Source organism: Ursus arctos, unplaced genomic scaffold (genome assembly GCF_023065955.2).
Source record: "Ursus arctos isolate Adak ecotype North America unplaced genomic scaffold, UrsArc2.0 scaffold_8, whole genome shotgun sequence".
NCBI classification, from domain to species: Eukaryota; Metazoa; Chordata; class Mammalia; order Carnivora; family Ursidae; genus Ursus; species Ursus arctos.
In genome coordinates this window covers 17010052-17029944 of record NW_026623100.1, presented here as the reverse complement: position 1 = coordinate 17029944, position 19893 = coordinate 17010052, and the positions used below count along the sequence as shown (strand labels likewise).

The 19893-nt window shown below is 43.7% G+C and overlaps 2 protein-coding genes and 1 long non-coding RNA gene across 4 annotated transcripts in view; 1 reads left to right on the top strand and 2 right to left on the bottom strand.

The window, feature by feature from the left end:
- Positions 1–3493, bottom strand: part of STON1 (stonin 1) — a 47436-nt gene extending 43943 nt beyond the window's left edge. The window contains exon 1 of one of the 2 annotated variants that reach the window (XM_026486231.4): positions 3411–3493. The gene's annotated coding sequence lies outside the window, so the exon portion shown is untranslated. The remainder of the gene's footprint in view (positions 1–3410) is intronic. The other variant, XM_044378185.3, reaches the window with a different exon arrangement.
- Positions 3494–4035: 542 nt separating this feature from the next.
- On the top strand, positions 4036–7002 carry LOC130543120 (uncharacterized). The gene is made up of 2 exons (XR_008958173.1): positions 4036–4115; positions 5180–7002. It is a non-coding gene; the product is annotated as an uncharacterized LOC130543120 (long non-coding RNA).
- A 2357-nt stretch (positions 7003–9359) lies between these two features.
- PPP1R21 (protein phosphatase 1 regulatory subunit 21) overlaps positions 9360–19893 on the bottom strand; it is a 60948-nt gene continuing 50414 nt past the window's right edge. Inside the window, exons 18-22 of the mRNA XM_026486252.4 lie at positions 17047–17079; positions 15757–15873; positions 13479–13577; positions 12340–12468; positions 9360–10033 (exon numbers count right to left, since the gene is read on the bottom strand). Coding sequence (XP_026342037.1) covers positions 10004–10033; positions 12340–12468; positions 13479–13577; positions 15757–15873; positions 17047–17079 — 408 coding nt within the window. The 3' untranslated portion in view covers positions 9360–10003. The remainder of the gene's footprint in view (positions 10034–12339; positions 12469–13478; positions 13578–15756; positions 15874–17046; positions 17080–19893) is intronic.

The window sequence follows — 19893 nt, the reverse complement described above, 5'->3', positions numbered from 1 at the left end:
GAAAGCCCATACTGGCAGAGCTCTGAAGACATAATTTGCCTGATCGACTTTAAAAATCCTGCCTTCTACCAGGACTGCTCTGGAATCCCATGGGGTTCCTGGAACTCCAGGCTGCCAGGGAAGCTTCCAATGAATTCGGGATACCTTTTGCAGGAACAGCTGGCTCCCAAGCCAAGGTGAGCTACCTCTGACTAAGTCTGGAACAATTCCCAAGACTTCCAAAGAGAAGTGACAATGAGGGACAGAAGAGATGGAAGACAGAGACATTTTACAATTAACCAAAGTATCAGTTCTTACTGTACAAAAAGTACAGAATACTTTGCCTTCCCTTTTCTATATATATTTTTTTCTTATAATTAAAATCATATGAAGAGTACATGGCTGGAAGATAGCAGACAGTAGTGACTGAGATGTATAGACTTTGGGCACCGACCTGACTTCAAGATCTGATTCTAGCACATAATGGCTACGCAACCCTGGCAAGTCACCCTTCTGATTTTAGTTGCATGAGAATAATAGTTTCACGAGAAAAATAACAGTACTTACCTCACAGAGTTTTAAAATGAAACACCATATGCAAGTGCTTTATACTCAACAAATGTTAGCTATTACTACTGCAAAAAATCTGACAAATACTGGCAAGACAAAAAAAAAAAACCTCAAAAGCACCTCTAGTCCTACCATCCACTTTGATGTGTCTAATTCCAATATTTTCTGGATGTATTTGCAAAGACTGAGATTACAGTGCTTTCTATTTCATAACTTGCTTTTAAAACCATATTCTTGTACAATATGATTTTGAAAGGCTACATCGTTTGGGTTATTTTACTTCTTAACCATCCCCGCCCTCCTTCCACTCTCGCAGACCCCATACTTCAAGTATTTCCAGCTCATCTCCAGCTCACCTCCAGATGACAACTGGCTGCTTTCTATCGGCTAACTGCGGATGCAGCTGCTTCTTACCATCCAGACTACCTGCTCCTCAGCCTTCACCCGCCTGGCCGGCATGACGCCGCCATCATGCAGAACAGCCTGCCGGGCTGCACAGCAAACCCCCCAGCTCAACAAGATTCCGTGAAGCGGCACAAAAGCCAAACGAGGCTGAAAGGCAATTTCTTTCCCACCAGCATAAGGCTGACTTCTAGAGCATTAAGGACACTATCAAAAATTCTCAGGAAGAGGAAGAAAGAAAAGATTTTTATCTGAGTGCATTGTTTTTCTACGTAACTGGGCCAAACAAGGTCAAAACTCACAGGCTTTCTACTTGAATAAGTCAACAGCACTTCCTTATCAATGACATTTTGAGACCACTGTAAAACCCTACTAATTCATACTAATGGGGAACTGTCAAACTGAATCGGTGGAGAAAAATGAATTACATCCTTTTTAAACTAAACTCCTTTATTTCAATGAAAAAAAATTAAAGAAATCTTGATTTCCAGGGTGCCTGGGTGACTCAGTAAGCAGCTGACTTCAGCTCAGGTCAGGATCTTCGGTCCTGGGAGGGACCCCCCACAACCCTCAACCCCCCCCCCCCCCCCGCAGCCGGGCTCCCTGCTCAGTGGAGAGTCTGCTTGTCCCTCTCCCTCTGCTCCTCGCCCCCCACGCTTGCTCGCATTCTTTCAAATAAATAAAAATCTTAAAAAAAAAAAAAAGAAATCTTTATTTCCAAATAGTTCAATACCTTGCCCTGTTTTGACAGGTTGCTCAGCACCTGATCTCATACATTTGTTCTACCCGCATGTAGTGTTCATAGAGAAAACAGGAATGGCTCAAGTTCTTGAGGACAGCTTTCTCCCTAAAAGTTCAACACCCTCTGTGATCCTGCTCACTTCTCAGGAAAGCTCTTTCTTCTTGGTCATGTGGAAACAAACCTCAGCTGGGCTCCCTCCCACCTCCCTCCAGTTCTGAAGGAGTGGGCCGAGGCTTGCCATACCAACCCAGATCTATCCCTAAAACAAAACCAAACAAAAACCCTCCAGACTCCAGACTTGATCTGTCCAGACCCATCTGAGAATTAACGAGCTCCTTCTAAGCACCCAGAGAACTAAGCCTGTCATGGAAACACTGATTCAACCCTAATGAGAACCGACAGAAAACCACACAAACGAACTGAACATTCTTCCAGCCAATCAGAGGCAAGCTAAAGCAACAGCCTCAGGAATAAAATAAGCGAGGCTGTTTTTTTCTTTGTGGTCCTGCTCATTTTAGCCTCTTCCACTGCCTCGTCTTTGCAACTGTTTTTGAGAAAGTGGGAGTTGGGGGGCGGGGGGGAGAGATGGAGAGCCCGCAGGAGAGGGGAGAAACATGCAGAGCGCCCACACCAGGCTGGGGAATGCCAACAAACACTGCGGTTTCTGTCAGGCAAATTACAACTTCTGGCCCGGGGGAGGCCCACAGTCTGTTTGGGGTAGTCTGAAAACACGCCGAAACTGAACTCCCATCTCCCACAACACTTAAGCCTGGAATGAAGTACTTATTTTCCAAAGATCAGGTTCTGCTCACTATTTTTAGCCAGCGTTCTTTTTTTTTAACTCTTCTTTTTATTATTTTTTTTCCTGGGTTTTAATCTTTTTCAGAATTAGGAAGGCTAATTAGGTGAGGTAACATTATTATTGGAAGAAAGGAGAGTTGGAAAGTCTTTTAAAAAAAAACCAAACTGTCCAACCAACAGAAATAGGAAAATGCTAGGGAGGCATATATTTGAACTTCCCCTTGGACGCACAAGGTAGAGTTTGTGAGTCCCGGGGACCCAACGCCAAACCCCAGTGAAGGTCATTCCTGCAGGAAATGTTGGGGCAAGTGTGGAGGCCCCTGCGGCTGCGGCCCCTCGTCCTGGGCCATCGCCTACTAGAGCTGGAGGGGACAGCCGGGATGGACACACCAGCCGTGGCCGGAGGCTGGGGGACCAGAGCCTCGCAGGGAAAGGGGCGGGGGAGGGGCGGCAGCAGCGCGAAGAACCGAAGCCGGGAAGGAGGCAGGTGAGAGTCCCGGAGGTGGGGGGATCCGGAGCCCCCGAGGGAGGGTGACTCAGGTCGGGGAGGCCCGGACCGCGCGCGGGTTTGTACGAGCCCCCGGCCCCGCCCTCGGAAGTGTGTCTGAGTTCTTTTCTTTGCTGTTTGAGTTTCCCACCTCTTTAGAGCCAGCCCCAGGTCCCCGCGGCCCCAGGGCCGAGCTGCGGAGGGGAAGCCCGGCTGGGGCCCTCCTGGGACACCTCTGGGGGCGGCAGGGGCGGAGGGAGGGAGATGGGGCGCCCGCTGAGGGCGCCCAGCGAGCCCGTGAGATGCCCGCGATCCGGGTGCGCCCGAGCTCCCCGCCCGCAAACTTTCCCAGCCAAGTGGGGGTGGCCCCACCCTGGAGAGGGGGATCCCCATGCCTCCCCCAACTGTCCCCTGGGGTGGGTCACTCACGGGCAGCGCCGCCGGGGCTCCGACTCTGGCCGCCGCCATCCACACCGGAGGAGGAGCGGGAGGAGGAGGAGGGGGAGGAAGGGGGTGGCGGAGAAGGGGGAGAAGGGGGAGGGCCCGGAGCCAGCAGGAGTGGCGAGGCGGGGCGGGGAGGGGAGGGGGCGGCCACTCCGCAGAGACTCCCGTCGCTGCCTCACCTCCGCCCCGTTCCCTGCCGGCCCTCCTTCTCTCCTCACGCCCTCTTTCCCGCCCTGGATCCCCCCCAAAGTCTTTCTGGTGTCTGATTCTCCATTCTCTTCCCTCTGGCGCGTCTTCCTTCCCTTGAGTCTCCGGCCCCCAGCAGAGAGAGAGCATGCTTCCTCCAGCAGAAGTTGGTAGAGAGGGATTTTCGTGAGCTACAGTATATGAGTATAGGACACCCCCCTGAAGCAGATGGCTGGGGCCCTTGGCAGGTCTGAAGCCAACCTGCACTTTCTGGGCCTTTGTCATCATCTCTGGGTTGATGGGATGGTGGGATGATGGGGGTGGTGGGGGAGAGTCCCTGTGGTCATGTGTCCACCTTGCTTCATTGAGAGGTTTTTGTTGTTGTTGTTATTGTTGTTGTTGATTTTGATTTTCTCTTGTGATTAGGAGAACTGAAGAATCATTTTTGAAGCCTCTACTGAGTGCCTCCACCTTTCTCTTCAGGTGGCACCAGCCCTAGTCAGGGTAAGATGAAAGGTACAGACAGAGCCTCAGCTTCCTGGGTGAGTCAATACCTAGGAGGAGGCCACTGGAAGGCTCGTGAAGGGCCGAGCTGTGTGGAGGGGGCAGCAGGTAACTACTGACAGACGCCTCTTGTGTGGGCTGGCAGAGTACAGAAGAGAAGGGGAGCCGTCCTCCCAGGAGAGGTGAGAGGGTGGCTTCTGGTCCCTACTCCATCACCTGCTAGGAGCTGACTCCAAGCAAGTCCTTTGGCATCTCAGCCTCTTGTGCAAGTGGGGCTGCCTCCCTGGGAACCAGTCAGAATGAAAGGAGATCCTTTATCCTGGTGGGACATCCAACCCCAGGATGGGAGGCTTGGACTGGGTTTGAACAGACTCACTGGGGAGAAAAGAGGACATTCCAGGCCCTGGGCTTAGTGCCTTGGAGTCCAGCAAGACTGGAAAGCTTACAGGAGGTGGGGACTGTTTGGATGGGAAGGTGGAACATGCAGAAAATAGGAAACCCATGAACATTTTTAAGCAAAGGGATATTTTGATCCAGGTGGTGTCCTATTCGCTTTTGTATTCCCAGAGCCTGGCATACAGTAGGTATCAGTAAATCCTGTGAACTCAAAATGGCGACTGAAGCCTACTGACTGAACAGTCTGAAAGACCAGCTATCCGGAAAGAAAGAGCTTGAGCCCAAGGAGAAGAGTTAGAAGGCCCTGGTGAACATGTCAACCTACAGCGCTATGCCTGGGTGGTAGAAAGGGAATGAGGGAATTCTGCTGACACTTCCTTGCCTTTGCATAGCAATGTGATTCTCTTTCAAATGCTCTTGGGGGTGTAGGCTTGTTTTTGACGTCAATGGAGTTCCTTGGTGAAACAGAAAAGATATTCAGTACCCTATTCAACCACCAGCCTGAAACTACATTCAGACAGGGCACAGGGGTGCCTGAAGTCATACTGCCAGGATCTATTTAGGATACTTTTATCCTCAGATAAAATGTCTAGTTTTGTTTAGGCTTAAAACATCCTCAATGAACAGAAAAAGGGACTAGGTCCTCCTCTTTTCCCTCTTTCCTCCAGCTCCCGTCTCAGTGATGGTCAAGGGTTTGAGACACACAAAAGAGAGAATGGAAAGTCAACTGAGGGGCAGCTTTTCAGAGTCTTCTGTGGAACCAGACTGGTAATGGCCCCAAGTCAGCCTCCTGGTAAGGAGCTGAGAGAGGTGCAGAGCAAGACAAAGGAAGAGGGAAGCAGAGGAAGAGAAGAAAAAGGCGCCTTGACCCTGGGCATTCTGGCAGAAGCTCCACATTGAACCTCCTGTCCTGTGAGCAAGCCAAGAGGCCTCCTGGGGAGGCCAACCCATCTCAGAGAATGCCCAGGTAACAACCTGAGAAAGGACTCATACAGGAAGCAACAGTACACTTGACAAATGGCAATCCTCATTACATTTAAATAGAGTTCTGAGTGCACCTTTTTAATTCTACCATCTTTGAATAAGTGGTATGGCTTTGAATAGTAGGTTGGCCACCTGGTGAAAGAAATCTCTTTGGAAACTTTGACACGTACAGGCCTATCATCTTCTAAAGACCAAATATAGTTGGTTGAAAACCGCTTTTCTTTTACAAGGGACTGTCCCTCCCCGTTCTGTGTGACTCAGCGTTGCCCCAAAGGTGGCCACTTTCATGCATGCAGAATTCTTTCTTGTCACTCCACCACATGTTTCCAAAGACTCTTTTCTGGCAATGCCCCTTTGTATCCAAAACTGGCGATACAGCTCAGCCTGGCCTCAATAGCTAAGCCACCACAGTCCCCCATCACCAGTTTTTAGCCCATTTTACTCCACTTCCTGTTCTTTTCCTTGCTCTAGAATAAGTAGACTCTCAGACTAACTCATTCTCCTTTTTATTAACAGTTTTTCTTTTCCTGGCAGACTTTTCACAGAAATCATTTAAAACTTCCATGCTGTTTAACAAAGGCTCCCCAAAGTGTCTGCAGATATGACCTAGTAGATTAACTTGGAATTCCACAAAACTCAAATCAGCTGAAACAGTCAGGATCCATTAACATAAATTCAAACCAGTTTGCAGAAATGCCTGCGGGACATGGTTGGGAAAAGTGAGGACTTCAGATTTAGGACAAGCTTGATAAAAACATTCCTCTCTAAAAACTTTACAAATCTCTATTTATATTACAACATTCATTCAAGATAGAGGGAGGGCTTTTGGAAAATTATATTCAAAAAGATATTACCCAGTGGATGGCTTCGACAAAAGTAAAAATGAAACGGGGTGGGGGGGAAATCACCATTTTACATACATGATGCATTCTGACCTGATGTTTGAAGAACACACTATTTCTAAACAACTCTCTCCATGAGGAAACCTGAATGCTCTTTGGATAGAAATTTCCAGAGATAAACACATCTTCACTGAGAACGTCAATCAAAATCAATGACAGTTACGGGGATAATCACTTACTTCAGAATGGCCCAAGGCTGGCTATCCTTTATCCTGGGGATGGGACACTCTCAGCTGTGGCTTGAGCTATACAGTTGGCCAGTCGCTCGGCCTGCTTCCTAAAATGTATCCAATTAGCACTTCTTGGCCACCTGCTACAAAACATTCTGCGAGGCACCGTGGGAGAGCACGGGTAAGAGCATGCTTCCTGCCCCACGGCATCTGAAGCTGCTCAGGGAGACCGCAAACGGCATGATGACTGTCCGAGGTATGTTGATAGTTTAACAGAAGAGGCGTCCTGAAGAAATAAAGCTGAAGAGAGAGGGTGAATATTCCCTAGCCTCTGAGCCAGCCACGAGTGACATTTTGTTCCTTGTTAACTAAACTGCGTGGTTTCTATTCTTGGACCTGTGGTATGTCACCACTCAGCTATTCCACTGCGGTTTAGGGAGCAGTGGGTCCAGATTAAAGCTCCTGGTAAAACAAACACAAAGGTTCGAAGTGGGGGAGGGGCATTTCGAGACCCCTATGCCCACAAACAAGACAACTGCCCCCAGCCTGTTTCCACCAGGAGTCAATTCTAATCCTCTTAGGAAAACAGTTATTCTGATGCTCAATAGACTTTCCTTTCAAAGATTTGGAGGAGCTATAATGGGTTTTCCTGCTCGCATGCTTTGATTGCCAGTTAATTTCCTAATGTGGAGCTAATTACTAAACTGCTTAAAAATTTAAGGCACAGGCAACCATCTACTGACCAGCTTTCCATTTATCAGTGTCGGAGGACATGGCCCTTAGCAGAGAACAGAAGCTTCCTCCGCTATCACAGAACAGACACCTCCTTGTCAGGGTGGCTCTGCCAGATGGTTTCTTAGCCATCACCAACCAAGTGGCTCTCTTCATATGTTAAAGTTACAGAGAAGTTTGAAGGCTTTTAAGAGCTGGAAGCAACTTCCAGGTTTAATGCTGCATAAAACAAAACTATAAACCGCACATTTTTCTGTCTGAGGATTTTTATTATAAAGTAGACTTTAATTCATAGTCCTGTGGAAAGAGGTTTTTTTTGCTGTTTTGCTGGCTTTCTTAGCTAACTAGCTCCTCATTTTACTTATTGTTGCTCACATTTTTGTTCAGAAATAGTGTGGCTGCGTTTTTGTTTTAATGGATAATGAATTTGGAAAGTGGTCTTGTTATTAAAAGTATGTTAGTTTAACTTACAGAGTTAGTTTCTTACCAAAAGCAATGGAGAATCCAGTTTTATCAGCTTGAAAGGTGAACACTATTGCTTACAACGACGTAATGAAGGGTGGTGTTTAAGACGATGGAACAAGACACATGATGTTCATCAGTTTCTCAAGCTGTGCCTGGAGGGTCTGTCTGTCTATCCTAGCCAGGGCTGCCCAGGTGAACAGTGCCCCCTTAAGTTGTGCAGCGGCTACCACTACCCCCTTCCTACTAAAGAGCCTTTTTTTCTTCATTTGGAATTTCGTATAATCCCAATTTCAATTAAAAACATACATCTTTACATATGCATGAAAAAAGAGCAGGAATAAACAAAAATGTTAATAGATGAATCTCTACTGAGAGATGTACGCTCTTGATACTTTTCCTCATTTTCCAGATTTTCAACAATGAGCATGTAGTACATCATCAGGAAAAAGTAGAATATGTCATTTCAGGAATTTCTGGAAACTCCATCTTCTGCAGGAAGCAATGCATGATTAAAGACACCCCCCCCCCCCCCCAGTTTAGTTTCACTCCTACACGGACTTCAGGCAACTCTCTAAGTCCCGATTCTGCACCTGGACTAGAATCACCTCTCACTTTGCACTTTCCACGCCCCAAGAGGCCTAGACAGAAGAGACACGTCTTCTGGGAGGTGGGCTGCAGTGGTAAGGAGAGGGATAAGGCAGTCACTGGGAGGACTTCTCTGTCCCAAATCCTCCAAAGGAGGAAGAGAAACAGACTTCAAATGCCACAAGGACTGTCACAGGACACTGAAGGCCTGTCAGGAGGCAGAAAGCCTAAGTTTATGAGGGAGATAATCACAATGGTTATTTGGTCTTTTCCCCACAGTGCTTGTGGGCCTAGGCTCAGTTGCAGTGGAAACAGTGGTTCAACTGTTAGAGAACTGGAAATGAGCAGGTCATGAAAACAGAAAGGGCTAAGGGGCCAAGCCCGGACAGGCCGAGCAGAATGGGACTAAGTTGATTCACTCAGAGGTCCCCAAGGCGGGATCCCAACACTGTCATTACTATGAGTACTGGGTCTCTCTCTACAGCAGACAGCAGAAACCATGGGGCAGAAGCCAGAGGGTTGGCCTTTGTGCTGAGCACAGAGGGAAGCTGGTGATGAGCTATCAGGCAGGGCAGAATAAAGCATTTTGGAGCGTGACTAGCAACTGGCTAGTGGGAAGGCTCAAAGGAGATGCAGCCGGTAGGGAGGCACGGAGGAGGGGTTGTAGGAACACCTGAGCAAATCTGGGAACTTGAACATGGGGTGGAATGGGCCGGAACAAGCAGCTGAGAAGAAAGGAGCAATATATTTAGGGAACGCTGGGAGAGACACCCCTGAGGTTTACACGGAAATGATACAATGCTGATGAACTAAACCAAGGGGAGCCTGAAGTATGGTGGCAGGTACCTGTTAAGGCAAAACTCAAAGCCTTAATTAAGGATTGACCAGACAATTGTGACAATCTGGGGAATTAGAAAGTTTATATCTAAGTCCATTGGGATTTTGTAACTTTTGTAAAACATACTTTAATAGGTTTCAGTTTCCCTTATCAAATTTTCATAGCCTGGAAGTTTGATAGAAGTACGAATTTATTGACATCAATTTCCTTAAGCTATTATTCCAACACAGAGAAGGTACTGAAGAGCTGAAGACAATGATAATAAACCCACGAGATCTAAAGTTAAGTCTGCAAGACCCACCCCCTCTGAGAGAGAGAGAGAGAGACAGAGAGAGTAGGAATAAGTCTTCAAAAAGAATCTGGAGACTGCTTTCAATAATAGCAAGAAGTAATGACAGTTGGGACAATTTAAGCATTTTATCCAGAAACATAGATCTATCCCATAGATACCAAATCGATTACCATATAATTGAGTTTGAAAATATACAAAATATTTGTTGTTCTTACATACTGAAATTAAAACCTAATTTTAAAAAGTGCACAGTAAAAACAGCATAAGGAAACCTACAATATCCATGGTACATGTATTGTTCTCCATTTAACGGTCAACATTAAATTCTGTAATTGCCTTACTGGTTACAAATATATTTTAAATGTTTCAAGGCCATTTACAACACTGACTAGTTTACTAGGTCCAACAACACCCCAGCTTCCTGAAGGCGGCCAGCAATGGACACTGGACGAGGGGTCTGGGTCCTGGAGCTCCGTGCAACAGTAGCAGCTTTGGAAAGAAGTCGCCAACCATCTATGTGTAAACTATCGACTCTTGTTCTTTTTAGAATTTCCCTGTGCAAAGAAAAATATCAACAATAAGAACACAAATGTCTAGAAAAATAACTCCTACTTTATAGGCCAAGCTGTCTGGAAGGCCATACTTCTCTTTAGAAAATTTTAGCTTCCAAGAGGGAGAACAGCTGATAACCTTGGGTCCCAAACACTTAATCAAAAAGCAGTCTGTTACTTTTAACTCCCCCACTCTCTACTTCCATGGATGCTATGCCCCTGAGAACTGGGGATCAGCGACAAAGGAAGAAAACAAAGGATTTATCAAACCTCAAATATTCATTTTGTTCCAAAGACAGGAAGTTTATTGATATCAGACACTGGATAAAAATTTTTAGCCTAAACAGGTTTCTTTGTTGCTTAATAAATACCTTCTAAAGAGGTCTTAATAGATACTAATTTTGAATATGTGCCAACTAACCCCCCAGTGGTAATGATCTGAAAAAGGAAGCTCAGATACTGGCTGAAAATGATGTAAGGGCAGATGTCTTAACTCATTCCCAGTCCCCCCACATATGGAGATTTGGACTTTCCAGTTTTATGTAACTTCTCTTCTTTCTTTTTAAGAAAGTAATGTTTACTTTTTAAGAAAACATTGTAACTCAATTCCTATACTTAACTGTTCGGTACAAATACATTTTTGTCGTGTATGTGGTTAATGCTTGCAGAACACAAGCATTAATAACAAGATGATAGCCAACGAATGGTTCCAAGATGTTTACTTGGCATCCAATGGAGACCATGTCAACTCTGCCATAAAATGATGCTCCAACAATCTAAATTACTAACAAACTGGGCAGGGAGGGTGCAAAATACGGGGATCATGGATTGATCATAAAAAGGTTAACAGAATAAACGAGCTCTGTGTTTTATTAATGACACATATTTTAAGGACTAGATTACAAAGTTCTGAGAGGACTTGAAAATTCCCTAACTTCTAAAGTAGCTGCAATACAGCCTCCTCCGGACAATGAACTTTGCTGGACTCAACATGAATCCTTCTCAGTTCAGAACCAAATGCCTCCTGCAGCTCTAGAGTCTGTAAAGCTTCCCTATAATCACTATTACTTCTTTCCAAATGTTAGGTGTTAAAACAGGCTTTCTCCTAATATTCAAACTAATGCATGTATGTGCTTTCTACCATGACTAGGAATATAGCCTGTGAACTACTGTTGCCCTGCTGGAACATCAAGAAAGGCCAAAGGAGTTGCAGGACGCAAGATTCAAAAGGACCAGCTCCCCTACTCATCATCGCCTCCAAGCTCATTTCCTGAAGCACAAGTAACCAGAGAACTATAATCAAAACCACACTGTCTGGCTACAGTCATCACAAGATGCCCCAGGAAAGAATCACAGATGCTCGCCTGCTCTCTCCAAAGTAGCCAGAGGCCGACCAAGATCATGAAACTACACGGAAAAACAATATCACAATTTGCGGATTCCAATGCACTCACATGACAGATCTTCCAAGCAGACACCAACTGAGCAGAACGCTGCCCTCACCACCACTAGCCGATGCTAAAATCACGCTATGGTGTGTTCATCTCCATTTCCTCCCCAGCGCCAGCACATAGAAGGAACTCAGTACATGGCTGCTAGGTCAGTGAGAGGCAACAGTAGATTTCAAAGAGCACAGGTTACAGACCGTATATCCCCGCTGGCAGTGGTACATACTGTCTGAGTTACAAAATGTGCGAAGCATCTGAGATGATGCATGAAACCAAGTCCCTGGCTTCCTGAAGCCTACCTTTCCCGGTAAAAGAGCATACATATCATGTCCAACAATAGACATAGGATATGCAGATACACACTTCAACATACAGGTACTACCAATATCTACTGACCCAGCCTGGACAAGCAGTGGCTTTATGGGAAATGAAATCAAAAGAAATTTCTGGAAAAGGAAAAGACATTCCTAGGTTATATGGATGTGTATGAAAATAAATCTGCTTAAGAAGGTGATTCTTCAATAGTACCATTTTAGACTCCTGTTAAAAAAAAAAAAAATCCCCATCATAACCTCCCTAAAAGTCCCCTTAAATGATAAAACAGTAACAGAAATGCCAAAAATGCCAAAAATCAAAGGACACAGTATTAGGCCTTAGAGGTCAGAACTTCTCTCAACCTACAACTCAGTCACAGAAACTGAATTTTACTTTTGGATAAGAGGACAAATAATATGAAGAAAAATCATTTAAAAACTTGAAATCTCTTAACCTTTGCTCCTGAAATGCACAGCAATGAAATACCTTATATCAAATACATTACATATTATATTGCAGAGAGACTCCCTCCCTTTCCTTCCCTACCTTACTGGACATCTTCAGTGTGTCAATCTCTTCTCTCTGTTTAGATAATGTCTCGTTCATGCTGCACAGGTGGTCACTCATCATACTTAACTGATCCTCATAACTCCTCTTGGTAGTTGTCAGCTCATCCTAAATGGCAAAGGAACAGAGGGAAAAGAGAAAAATCAAAACCCCACTAGTCACACCACTCCAAAGTTTTTTAATTTACAGAGGAATTTGAGAAAGGCAACCTATCAAGATGCCCTATCTGATCAATTAACATGAAGAACAAGCCACAGGTCTAATAAGAGCACAAAATTAAAACAAATGGGAGGAAAGGTTTTCTTCTTTTCAGCCTTCAAATATGTTCTGAATCAAATCTCTTTGCAAAAAGACTGTCCTTCTACATCAGGTGTAAAATTGTCACAAAGAAACAACAGGACTACATTATCTTTCCAAACCCCTTCAAGTTTTCCAGAGCCCTTGGTGAGGTGGGCAAGTCTGTCTCTGGCACATTCCCACCAGCCCAGTACCTGCTGGCTCATGGCCCTCAGCCCTCAGGGCAGGACCCTCCCTTTGTCTGTCTTCCCATCTCTCTGCTTTCTCCAGCCCCTTAAAATCTAATCCTGTGCTCCTAGCTAATCTGATAAACTCACTGAAACTAGGAGGAAGCAGGGGTTATTGTACTGATGTGTTTTTTCTCCACCTCTATCATGTTTATATTTAATATAGGCTTTCTGGAAACAAGGCTTTAAAACAAAGCAGTAAGTAAGGAAGAATATTTTGCAGCTCTAGCTTTCAGTTTAGGTCAGTTTTATGGAACAGTAAAAAGAAGGACGAGAGTCATGTGAAGAGAACAAGAGCACAGCCCGCCATAACAGGGATTAATGGGGGGGGGGGGGGTATGAAGTATCATTTAAGGAAATGCTGACTACACAGCTATTTAAAATAAAATCAAGTCAGAGAAACAAGCAATATACAACTTTTCACCTGACATAAGTAAGATATTACTTTAAAATGAGTTAGAAATAAACTGGTTAGAAAAATGTATGTCTAGAGGGCGAAGGGCACTACTTTGGAAAGGAAATGCTGACCCTGCCGCCCCAGCACTTCCAGTGAAAACCGTATTAAGCCCGAGTAGGAGACACTTCTGAACCCACCTGGAGTCTGCTGATGTTCTGACCGGCTACTTTCATCTCTTCTGTCAATGCCTCTTTAGACTTTTCAGCCAAGGCCAGTCTCTTTGAGAGTGCTCGGCACTGTTAAATCAGAAAAACATCCCATTACCTCAGGGGGCATTTCCCCAAACCAAATTCACTTCAGGCCTGTACCACACACTGAAGTACACAGAAGATGTGGTCCTCCTCTCACCACTTTAATAAGCAAAAAAGTCTACTAACCCAAGCTCATCAAGGTTTCTCCTAGTTCTAGCCTGATGACCAGTGGATACAAAAAACTTAAAAAGTTTTTTGTTGTCGTTGTTGTTTTAAGATTTAATATTTAAGTAATCTCTATAACCAACCTGGGGCTCAAACTCACAACCCCAAGATCAAGAGTCGCACATTCTGACTGAGCCAGCCAGGCACCCCTTAAGAAGTTTTTTTACATTTACCCAGGATTCCTTTATACTCACACCAGATGAAAATGGAAGTGGTTATTTCAAAAGTTATCAATGCCAATATGAATCCTAAGGTACTTTTCTTGTGTTTAAAGTCCTCTATTAGAGACCACATTACAGAACAATAAAAGCTTTACAGTCCCAGGCTACAGATTAGGCTCAATCTATGGGGAGAACGTAATGAGTGCAGGAATGCAAAGATCCCAGCTACTTTCTTTGGGGTTCTCTACCAAAGCTAGGCTATACAGAGACAGAGCTGATCAAGGAGGAAAAAAAAAATTCTGTTTCTCACAACTGTTCAAAGACGGTGTGCCACTAAAAGGGTCACTACACTTTTAATAAGGCCACGTGACTGACAAGGAGGATCTGCTGAGACATATCTGAATGTTGTGTCGACATCAGATGCTCAGACTAACCATTCCAGCAAAGTCATACGGAGGGGTCACCACTTCCTGTTTATAAACAAGGAAAAACTAGGACGATGTAAAAATTCTCGTAGCACATTGTGCTGAAGACATTTACCAAGATAAGCAAATCTCTTGGAAATAAAAGAGCCTCAGATATTCCCCAGCTACTCATTTCATTCCTCACAAGAGAATTTGAGGAAAGTTCAACCAGTCAAATCAACCACCATCTATTAACCAAACATCTACTGTGTGCTCAGCACCACACCTGAAAAGGAGGGAGACAGTTTTGCAAGTTATGGGTCTTCATGGCGATGGCAATCAAGTCTGAGATATTAACTCAGAAGGCAGCAAGGGACCCAGACAAGGACACGATACCCAGGCTCAGAAGCTCAGCACTACAGCAGCTCCACTGTAGGTCAGCCAGTTTGCTGTGCTCCCCATTTTCTACAGCCCAACCAGCTGTTACCAAACAGGTATGTAATGGCAGCTTGTGCGCAACACGGAGCTAGACTCATCAACTATTTCAGCAGGGAAAAAAGCAGAAGGTCCCTCTCCACTTCCAGCAACTGGCCTCCTATCAGCCTCTCCATGTATGCAGTACAGGAGAAAATCATACAGTCAGTCCCAATAAAGGGTGTTGTCTTTTCCTTCTCAATTTCTTTAACAATGTAAAGCATTATAATTCTCCGTCTCCATCTGTAACTGACCTTTTAAAGTTTTAAATCAGATACCTTGCAGGTATTCTTAGATGTTGAGTGACAGCCATTCTATCTTATCATTTGTCTCGTACTCTGATTTCTGCACTTTCTCCTTCATTTTCTCCCTTGTAATTAATGAACCGTGTATGATTTTATTGAGTATCTTACATAGTTTTTTTTTTCTAATTCTCCTAAGAAAATAAATTATTTGGTTAGGGAAGAAGAAAATGTAACATAAAATAAATTATGTAGCAAAGGTTTAAAAAGGTTACATTTTTCATTTCATCATTCATAGGAACTCATTTCTACTACTTGTCACTTAGAAATTAAGGAGTATTTAAAAAAGAAGAACAAGGCATATTTTGCTTTTTAATTTCTTTGCATGAAAATTCCTTGACTTATGAATATCTACCTGCCTGTAATTCTCTAACAAGTAATCACTAATAAAAATTCTCCAAACATCTATATTGTGACCATAGGAAAGGCGACCTCTCACCTATCTTTCAGTAACCTGGAAATGACAAATCAGTCCTGTATTTACTGAAATGAAGATTTTTGGTTGGATATAGGCCAATCAATATGAACTCCAACCAAATTCACACGGATGCACAGACAAGGCCGTCTCTCTTCCAGTGAACAGCAGGAGACCTGGACAGTGACCTAATTCCTGCCCGGATTGGGAAAAGCCACCAAATCCCATTCACTCTCCACTCACCTCAGCGTAAAAGTGAACTGACTTACTGTCAGCCAGCTGCAGTTGTGAAGTCAGTTCCACTATCCTTGCCATGTAGTGATTTTTAATTAAGTCTTCACGAGATTCCACATCTGGAACCTAAACAGAGCATACAGAAGTAAGTAAATAAATGCCAGTGAAATGAAGCAGTTCTAGAAAAGATGGCCATCACTCTAGAAGAAGAAAAAAAAAAAAAGACGACATTTTGGACATTTTCCTGTGAAACCTGATGGGGAATCATAGTTTCCCTACCCCTCAAAGAAACTTCAGACAAACCAGGTATTCCAAATTTCTCTTAATCAGCATCCTGCCTATGTCAGAACAAGGTTGGGGCTTCAAAAGAACAGAGGAGAAGTGAAGTACCGGGAGGCCCACTACCTCTGGGGCCATGTCCCTCCATCCCACTTTGATAAGCCACAAACCTGGCTTTCAAAATCTCCATCCGACACCTACATCCTCCTCTCAGTGGAAGAAGGCAGGGGAAAGGGAGCATTTACTGGAACCCCTAAAATCCAAACATTCGTTTTTTCCCCAAATTATCTTAAGACAGCTCTAACGCTCTTAAACACACTAACCAATTAAACTATTTCTGTAATGAACAGTTTATGGCCCATGTCCCAGACCAGTGTTTCTTCTAGTTACTCTAGCAATGGTACACTACGGAGTTTAGTTTAAAAATATATACAGAAGTTCAAGATTACCTAAAGTAAAAGGACAATAAGGAAATGAAAGAATTTACCAACCTACTGGAACTATATTTACCAGCTTGCCACACCGAGTGGAAAGCTGTAGAACTTCAGAGTTCCTTCAGCAGTTATTTATAAAGTTACATTTTATAATATTTCCAAACTCAAAAGCCAAATCTGACCTGGATTCACTCACTTGAGGGCTGGAAAGAACTTGCAAGCACACTGTTGGTCAAGGGCCTGAAAAGCCCTGCTCCCCAGCCTGACCACTGGGAAGGCTGATGCCTCCCGCCTCACGCAGGATACCAGCCAAGCTGATGGCCAAGCTCCCACCACACCTTGTCAAACTGCCAAGCCAAGTCATTCAATGAGGCAATTACAAAAACAGGCTATAATTTGTTGGTGACAGTTAAAATAGAACCAGAAAGAAAAGCAACATGGATCCATGGATGGAGGAGAAAAACACTGGCTCCACATTTGCTAGAACTGTTAGAAAACAATTTGACAAAGCTGACTTCTGCAGGACTTTGTGAACAAACACACAGCCAAATATTTACAAACAAACATGACGCCAAGCACACATTACCTCATTGTCAGATGTCCTGGTTAAAATCCCAATCTAGAACATAAGAGGAAAAAAAGCTTTAGAACAGACTGTTTTCACTTCCAACACAATAGCTGCAACTCTTGTAATCGCCTCTCTTCTCAGTTCACACTGTTTGTAAGTGCACTGGGAGTGCAGACCTAGAAGATCACCTGTATGGTCTTCTCCTGCCAGGAGGCTGTACCTACAGATAGCTAACTGCATTCACTACTTCCGTCAGCCAGTAATGGGTAACGATCACTATCCTCTACCGAAATCCTGTAGTCCTTTTCACTGAAACCCAACAAACTGCCTGGGAAGAGAGAGAGGAAGAACAGCTTTGACTCATCTTGTCACTTCTATGCCTATTTCCAAAGCAGTAGCCAAGAAGGGGTAAAGACAGTTTTATGGTGACCATAACAACTGAACATTCCAAACAGAAAACACAAATAACACTCTGCTGAAGTTCAAAAGGAGAAAGAAGAAATACACTTTTGATATAATGTTATGACATTAGTAAGTATTCATTTCAGATTTAAATTAATGAAAAAGAAAATGTAATTTCAGACATGTTAAAGTACTGCCAAGTTTTTTAAAGCTTGCTTTTGTGGATTAAGATTTCAAAAACAGATAGTCATGAATGAGGATTTCAGGTTATTGTCCAAAGTGGAAAGGCATGTGCTTGGGTACAATAACTTAAGGAAACGTGGAAACTCAGTTTCGGTGGATTCTGATACTCTCACAGCTGATACCCAATAAAGAGTGTTCACAGATTCTAAATCATCTCAAGAGTATTACTCTGAACGGTGAACCATGTATCAACTGAGTGTATGCTAATGAATGTCATGCCCACCTAGCTGTAAAAAGGATCGTTTATAAGACTTTTTTTTTTAAAGAACCATAATTTTCTACTCACTGACGCAGAAGTAGCAATTAGTCTTTCTCTTTTAGTTAAAAACTGTTTATGGTAACACGCCAATCATTTAATTTTATATATTCAAATATGACTACATTTGGCAAAAGAAACTCTGAACGTGCATCTAAATTCTGTCTCCCCACCCTTATCCCCTGACTCCCAGGTTACGGTTTGAGAATGTGTTGCAGCACACTGACCCACAAAGGAATGGTATTATATAAATGGAAGGAAAACCTGACGTAAATAATTTCAACATTGTCTCATATATATGGATGCTAATGGGAGTGCAAACTGATTCAACCTTTTCAGAAAACAGTTTGGCATTAAAAGGTCAAGAAACTCTAAAACGTTCAGGCCTTCTGGCCTAGTGAACTCTAACCCTGAGAATACATCCTAAAGACATCATCTGAGATGCAGAGAAAACCTTATGCATAAAAGGAGATGGTATTTAAAATAGTAAAAATTATAACCAATGTCCATTTACAGGTAAACTAAGGTATATTTTATGTAGAATACTATGCAATCAACAACTAAGTTTATATAGATTTCTAATAATAGGATAAATGTTTGTGTATTCACATTACCCTAAAAGGTCTGAAATTTTATATAGCAATATCAACTGTGTGTGAAATTTGGCAGGAAAAATGTTAATGGTAGTTGCTTGGGTATTCAGGAGCATGTCAACTTTTTTCTTCTTTTGCCCTTCTGTAGTTTTTAATTATCTACAGTGTACATGTACTCTCTTTATACATAAAATATGTATTTAAAATTCTACGAGTGCTTTTTAATTCCAGCAAGAACCAGAAATGTGTATTATTCCGTGCTTTTCCTTTCTTGAGGTTACTGCCATCTTTTATTATGATAAACTGGCAGGTGGCTGAAAGCTCAAATTACACTATCAGGTATTTTAATGACAAATACTATGCATTCAACTATTGAAGCGCCATAGGGTTAGAAAGTATGTTTCTATCTGATGTAACTTTTTCAGCTCCAAGGTGCTTGAACCAAACTAATCTTCCGGGGGCTTGTAAGATGAGCTTCCTTAGTCAGTTAATTTTAAAATGGGCACAGACTTGCTCCTGACACCCAAAAGGAAGATGAGAGAACGGAAGGACACACTGAGCTGCGTACTTAGCTCAGTAAAGTTCACTAGGAGCAGGTGGGGGCAGGGGGCTAAAAGAAAGGCTGAAAAGGAGAAACATCAAGGAAGACAGAAAACACCATCTTTTTTTTTTTTTTTTTAAGATTTTATTTATTTGACAGAGATAGAGACAGCCAGCGAGAGAGGGAACACAAGCAGGGGGAGTGGGAGAGGAAGAAGCAGGCTCATAGCAGAAGAGCCTGATGTGGGGCTCGATCCCATAACACCAGGATCACGCCCTGAGCCGAAGGCAGACGCTTAACCGCTGTGCCACCCAGGCGCCCCTCCATCGTTTTTTTTATCTTAATGGTCTCTGTGCTGTTTTTGGCAAGAATCTGCCACTACAGGAGGGAAGGAGAGTTACATGGTGAAACCCTTCTGGCCTGAAATACTCTTCTCCTGCCTTGGACTCCTGTTCACTTTTGAAAGCCATTCATGTTACCTCTTCTGTGCCATGCTCCCTGAGCCCTCCAGCGGCCTCCTCTGTGACCCCACAGCACTCCACAGATGTCTACTCATGCTTGTGCTCCCTTAGATGGAAAGCTACAAAGACTGACTGTGAAAAATGAGAAGAGGCCCATCATGTCTTAGTTCTCTAATCCTAACCATCATAGACAATACCCAAAACTGGGGTTCACAGAAACTGCGGCACCTCAACTGTACCTGAAATCAGGGTTAGAATTCTGAATTCAGGAAAGTCAAGGAGAAAGAAAGAGGAGTTAGAAGGCAAAAGCATGTGAGTATACAGGTGATGGGGGTTATAGATGAACAGATACCAAAAGAAACAGCTTGA